Source organism: Hippopotamus amphibius, chromosome 3, assembly GCF_030028045.1.
Source record: "Hippopotamus amphibius kiboko isolate mHipAmp2 chromosome 3, mHipAmp2.hap2, whole genome shotgun sequence".
Lineage (NCBI taxonomy): Eukaryota > Metazoa > Chordata > Mammalia > Artiodactyla > Hippopotamidae > Hippopotamus > Hippopotamus amphibius.
Genome location: NC_080188.1, coordinates 119,814,698 through 119,821,500, shown reverse-complemented (window position 1 = coordinate 119,821,500; position 6,803 = coordinate 119,814,698). Strand labels below are relative to the sequence as shown.

The 6,803-nt window shown below is 39.2% G+C and overlaps 1 protein-coding gene across 1 annotated transcript; it reads left to right on the top strand.

Moving 5' to 3' along the window:
* The first annotated feature begins 483 nt into the window (after window positions 1–483).
* Window positions 484–5,984, top strand: LOC130848758 (heat shock protein HSP 90-alpha-like). The gene is made up of 2 exons (XM_057727161.1): window positions 484–525; window positions 5,063–5,984. The coding sequence occupies exons 1-2, from the start codon at window positions 484–486 to the stop codon at window positions 5,654–5,656; spliced, it is 636 nt and encodes a 211-aa protein (XP_057583144.1). The 3' UTR covers window positions 5,657–5,984.
* The last annotated feature ends 819 nt before the right edge of the window (window positions 5,985–6,803 follow it).

Genomic DNA, 6,803 nt, shown 5'->3' with positions numbered 1-6,803 from the left:
TGAGTAGAACCAAATGGGTCCAAGATGGCAGAGAAGGTGACTTCCACTAATCTTTGATTCTCAGTAGTACAAATATAAGGATCAAAAAGTGGTTGGCACCCATTTCCTGGAAATCTGCACCCCTTCCTGTAATAGCTGGAATATGCTTCCCGTTCATTAGCCTGTGAAAATACCCACCCCCACAAAAACTAACAACCCCATACCCTGGAGTTTTTCTCACCTTCTGAGATGGCTCACTGTCTGTCTATGGAGTCTGTTTCTCTCTAAATAAATCCACTGCTTACCTGCCAGTTTGTCTCTCACTGAACTCTTTCTGTGATAAGACATGAAGAGCTTAGCTTCCTTAGGTCCTGAAACAAGGTGTGTGACCTCGGTTGAAAGAATTTAGGTTTTGGCAGGCTTCGAGTCTTGGCCACTTGGGTTCAAGGCCCAGTCAGGTTTTTGGCTGGTTATGTGTCCTGGCATGTGGGTTCAAGTTCCACCATGAGGCGCACTGTTTCAGGTGGTGACCAGAAAGTGACTGTGGTAAGGGAATAAAATGTTGAGAGTTAGGTCTTGGTCCTAAAGTGGCGCCTTTTACTGATCTCAGGGATGCAGCAGTTAGCAGTGGTGTAAAGCAATATCTTAATTCCCTGCCCAGGAACTGAACCTGGGTAGCCTGCATGAAAACTAGGAGTCCTAGGCACCAGACCAGCAAAGGCTAGTGCCTGAAGATATTGTTCCTTAGCTCTTGCCCTCAGTGAAAAATGCATTTCTGATGGAGCCTCAAGCTATAAAAGCAGTTACAAAGTTTATTATTAGACACATAGCATAACAACAAGTGGGAGAGCACACAGAGAAACCGTGTGTCTATTTAAGACAGAAGCAAGGCAGAGATGCACACCCAGAGAGAAAGCATCCTCCCTAATGGGCATCCTCCCTAATGAGGAACAGTGCAGCCAGAAGCAGTTAAGTTATTTACATTGAGCAGTTCTTCCCAGTGTTGGTTTACCTTTGGCCAATTACCTAATTTGTTTCTTCATACCTGACCTGTCCCAGGACCCACCCAATCATGCATGCACAACTTTTTTCCAAGATGGATTTCAGCCCAGAGGCCTATAGGAATAGCATGATACATTACGGGGTGTTGTCCCCTCTGTTATGACCTCCAAGGAGCATTTCTGTGCATATGTAGTATCTCCCTTATCCCAAGAATGGGGAGATTATGGCCTCTTGATCTCTTAACGGGGTTTAGCACCTCCCTGTCCATGCCAGAAAAGTGTCCAATGTTCAGTTATTTACCCTATTTCTTTTGCTGTGCCTTATATCAAAGTGCAGATAATGAAATATAGACAGGAGTCTGCTCATAAATACGTAGTCCTCAAGCCCATTTGTATTTTGCCTCAGGAAAAGTAAACAGGGGCTGCTGATGAACGTCTGGCCTGGAGCTCTTCTTATTCTCTCCCTCATGAGATGCAAATGAGGGGACAGTTTTCAAGGACAAGCCTGGAGCTCATCTGTCTCTTGCTCAAATCCTCCCTGAGAGATGAGAACCCCAATAAACCTGTATTGTGAAGAGGAAGGGTGAAGGTCTCTCTTCTGCATGACCTCTCTGCTTCATTGACCTTACCTAGTTGGGGTTACATAGCTCTCATTTGGTCTCACTAAGTGCCCTGGGTATTTCTGTGTTTATTTCAGCATGAGTTGTTCTGACGACTGGCTGGAGTCTCTGCATTACCATCATCTTCTCTGGGAAATTGGTGTGTCCTTTAGGAGAACAAACTAGATAAGTAGATTTAGAATGCAGAGGCCAATCATCAGTTAAAAAAAGAAAAAAAGTATTGTAAACAGTGGTCCAAGCAGAAGTAGTCAAAACTTGGGTTACCCTCTCCAAAGAAATGGAGCCATTCGTTATGGTCAAATACAAGTTTGGTGCCCTCCCTTATTCGCCCAGGGTGATTGATGTAGGTATAACAGCCCATTTAGAAGTAGTTGGAGGAGTGAAAATCTGAACATTAAGAGAAAAAAAAAAGTCTTTTTTTTTTTTTCTTTTTTTTAAAGGAGAATAAGCCTTAAACCGGGTCTGGACCTGGCACTTTGGGGAGACTTCTAGCCAGGTAGCCTGTTGTCTAGTTTCATCTAAATAGGTTTGAACTTTTGGTGCGGTATTAACACAATAACAAGCAGGTGCTATTGGTCTGAAAATTGTCTCCTTAATAGCCAAAGCAGAAGTTAAGGTTCATGATGTTAGTGTTTTATCTAGGGTTGAGAAGATGCAAGGATGTTGGCTCATACAATCTTTTTCTGAATGCATCTTACTATCTGGAGGCCTCTTCTGCCAGTATTTTCCATAGCACAGAGTGGCTCATTTTTGATTTCCACACAGAACTCCCTCCTGGGGGTTTTGAAGTTCAACAGGTGCAGTGGCCATGCTTTAGTCATGTAGAGGTATATGGCATGTCAGTTTCCAGTTTGCAGGCCCCTACATGTTCACAAGTTTAACCATGGTTTGGGGGACATTTCATGACCATTTCATCCCATGGTACTAGGAAGGCTCTATCCTAGGTCTGGTAAAGTTTTCATTGACCTGACATTCAATATGCTGGTACTTCACTAACCCCTGCTAACAGTATCTAAATATCTCTGGACCACCTGCCTAGGCTTTTATGGTTCAGGAAAATATTCCTTCTTGTGGCATCTTTCCATATCTAGAGTTACACTATCAGCATCATTGATCTCATATGGACCTATATACCATCATTTTATCAGAGGCTCAGCCACACATTTGACAATGCAAAAAAACAACCATTTCTTGAAACAGGCAATATAGAAAATAACATAGCTAGCTGTATTAGTAAGGTCATAAGTAAGAATGTAAGTCAAGAACTTCGATTAGGTGCAGTCTAGTAAAAACCCCCATTATCTGACTTCATCTGTTCTGTAGTAATCCTTATTTTTCAGGGAAATTATGTATTGGCATTGTTTGTAAGGCATTTAGCCCAAAATTTTCTAGTGTAACTAGACTGATTATCCTTAGGATGATTTAATTGTTCCCAGTACAGAGGAGCTGATAATGGTGCTGAGAATCTAAGAGTTTGTAATCTCAGGAGGGATGAGGCAGAGAGAAAAATAATTGTTTTAATTTTACCCACCAGTGTAAATTACCAAGTTACTGTAATCCATAAGTAGCTTGAGGAGAAGAGCTTCTTTATCTCTGATAAAAAACAAAGATTAAAATCCAGCAATCTGTGAGTCAAAATTCATAAAAATGATCTCATATTTAGCAGTTTGTTTAATCCTATGTAACTAACTTTTGTTCTGTTTGAATCCAGTGAAGTGGGTACCTTGTTCCCTAGAAATTGTAAAAGGCATACCCCAAGTGGAGAAAACAATTTTAACCATTTGTTTGCATTGTGAGGGCACCAGCCCTGCAGTAGAAAAGGCTCTAACCCATAACATTTTTTAAAAAATGAGGTTTTTCAGGGAGCCAGGGAAAGCCGAGGCTGCCTTGAGCTTCCCATATCCCTGACTGTTTACTTCACAGCTTTTGTTGGCCCATTTTAAATTCCTTAATTTAGGAGTAGACCATTGTCATGCTATAAAGACATCAGGATGGCAAAAGTCTGGCAATGAGGGATTTTCATAGAAGCATAATTAACTTTATCTATACCTGCCATGATGTTCATAGATCATTGTGAAATTCTACTTATTCATTCAATCAAAGTAACAAAAGATCTTCAAAGGAACTATAAATCACTTAAAGGCAAGGTAATTTACACTGGCTGTTATCCAAAGCACCATTCCAAGACAACTTTATTTTCTTACCAGACAGAGAAAACCCAATTCCAGTCTGATACCAGCTTACTGTTAATCATATATTTATTTATCTAATTAATTTTAATTTATTCAGAGAGAGTCTTTTTTATAAATCATAAAGAGGCAGTATCTTTGCAAAGGCATCAGAGTGAAACCATAGATGTCTATTATGACAAAATCCTTAAGAAGGCACGTTTAAAATCTGATTACAATGCATTTCCTAAAGTAACTTGGTTACTATTTTGACATACAATATTTTTAGATAATTAATAGAACTGTGACTGATAATGTTTTACCAGGACATTTCAGAATTTCAAGAAGTCCATATCATTTCTAGAATATTCACATTAGGAAACAATTACCATACAATATCAATAGGGTTTAGAACACTCAGTCAGATAGGATAAAATATCTGAGTGTGGCCTCAGATATATTTATCAATAATTTTAAACATTTTCTCTGTAAAAGGAAACCAATTTCCAGTAGTTAATGTTTAGTATCTTGTTTTTTCCTAAACTATTCACCCAAAGTTCTTATCTCCTTTGCATTTTTCCCAAAAAGCTTTTTTACACTGAGTTATTTTCACTGCTGACAAATTTGCAGCAGATAGCTTATATTAAACCAAGGTACAATAAAACTGTTATGCTTAATCTTGATAATTTTAAAGACATGTCTACATTAATTAAATCAACAAATATTAACACCAGGTATTAATTTAATGTTGAATATTTCCCAGTTCAGGTGAACCTGGAATTTATTCAGGTTAATTGCTCTTGCATTTAGCATTCTTTCATTCGTAAATGCTTACTTTTCTTTAAGGCCATTAAATAGAGCTCATTTGCAGATTAACTTCACCAATATTATACAAAGACAAAGACTCATACTGAGACATACACATATATCCAGACAGACAGGGATCTCATAGTTTCTGCTTGAGAGTTAAAATACCTCTTAGGGTTCCTCCCTTTTTTTTTCCCCTATACACTTGAAGTTCTACTAATTAACCCAAGGCTGAAATCTCAGGCAAATATGGTCTGTAATTGTATCTCAAGGGCCTGGTAACAGTTAACTTCAATCTTCCTCCTAGGCATATTTTTTTTCTCTCAGGGTTAGAATACTAAAAAAGATATTTTAACAAGCTAACTGTTTTTAATTACATATGCAAACAGAACCGGTTTTGTCCTTTAAAAAAACAAGTATCTTAACCAATTTTCTCTGAAATCTAAAAAATATTGTGGCCACACTGTCAAAAGTTCTCCTTCTCGAGTTTGAGGGAAAGACCTTAGTGTCAGTCACCAAAGAGGGCCTGGAACTTCCAGAAGACGAAGAAGAGAAAAAGAAACAGGAGGAGAAAAAGACAAAGTTTGAAAATCTCTGCAAAATCATGAAGGACATCTTGGAGAAGAAAGTTGAAAAGGTGGTTGTGTCAAACCGGTTGGTGACATCCCCATGCTGCATCGTCACAAGTACATATGGCTGGACAGCCAACATGGAGAGAATCATGAAGGCTCAGGCCCTGAGAGACAACTCAACAATGGGTTACATGGCAGCGAAGAAGCACCTGGAGATAAACCCCGACCATTCTATCATCGAGACCTTGAGGCAGAAGGCAGAGGCTGACAAGAATGACAAGTCTGTGAAAGATCTGGTCATCCTACTGTACGAGACAGCTCTCCTGTCTTCTGGCTTCAGTCTGGAGGATCCCCAGACACACGCCAACAGGATCTACAGGATGATCAAGCTTGGTCTTGGTATTGATGAGGATGACCCCACTGCTGATGACAGCAGTGCTGCTGTAACTGAGGAGATGCCACCCCTTGAAGGAGCTGACGACACGTCCCGCATGGAAGAAGTCGACTAAGCTCTGCCTGAGGACTACGTGGCTACGTGTTCAACACTCTGTCTCCATTCCCTCTGATAATATGTTTTCAAGTATTTTATTTTTGTTAACATTTAAAAATCTGTATGGCATGACAACTACTTAAGGGGAGGATAAGATTTCTTTCTACTAAGCATGATACTGTGATCCTTTAGGCCCTAAAGCAGAGCTAGTTTTTCTTTTCTAGTTTCATGTTGGCTTATTTTAACAGATGGGAGAAGCGTTGTTGTAAGGTGTATGTAACCTATGTTAACTTCGTGTTCTGAAGTGTTTAGCTATGAAGTGGATTCTTTAGTAGACCAAATCTTCTGTCACTGAAGTGTTCTGAAGTATATACCTTGATGTTTAAAAGAAAAATACTTGTGAATGCAACTTTCATCTTCTGGGATTTACTTTTTAAACCTTCCTTCTCCTGTAGTTACCGGCTGCATGTTCCAGGCCTCTAGAAATTAGTATGTTAAGGCGAACCAACTTGATGGGAGTCACTGTCCATACATAGGACTTGTTTTCCAAAGAAAAGTATTGTTTAGAGTAGCAAACTTATAAGCCTGTCTAGGCATGTTGTGAAGCTGTTTGAAAAGTAACTCGAAGCAAGTTTTGTGAATGGAAACGTAGTATTCAAGTCACTTTCTGCTTTAAAAGTTGTAACAAATACAGATTAATTTAAAAAGTTAAAAAAAAAAAAAGTTGTCCTTCTCTTTCTGTTCTCATGGTTTCATAGCTAAAATTTAAATGAGATTGTACTAAAATTGGCTCTGATAACAGGGACAGAGTCGCTAATACAAAATTGTCCCAGTACGGATTGTCTCTCTAGGGAAGTTGGGTCTTTATTTGACCTTAAGGGTCTGAAGGAGAAAGGGAAATTTCAGGAGTTGTGGAAGCTTGGTTTCTCACCACTGAGAGTTGGGAGAAATCAGTAGGGGATTCCTTAGAATGTTAGGAGAGTTTTTTCTGATTTCTCAGGCTTTTGATTATAGGAGAATTTCCTGGACAAACGAGAACCTCAGTCCATTTTCCCATCCTGTGGTAATAAAGATCTAACTGTAAGAGACCCATTTTCAGGCCATTTTTGCATCCCCCAACTTAAATAAAGCCAGCCACTGTTAAAGTAGAATCTAAGTTTTTCCTT

Bases quoted from the DNA above. Each gene is read 5' to 3' on its own strand.
- LOC130848758 (XM_057727161.1), top strand. From the start codon at position 484: ATGAGGCGCACTGTTTCAGGTGGTGACCAGAAAGTGACTGTG. The intron at 526-5,062 runs GTAAGGGAATAA...CTCCTTCTCGAG, and splicing joins GTGACCAGAAAGTGACTGTG to TTTGAGGGAAAGACCTTAGT.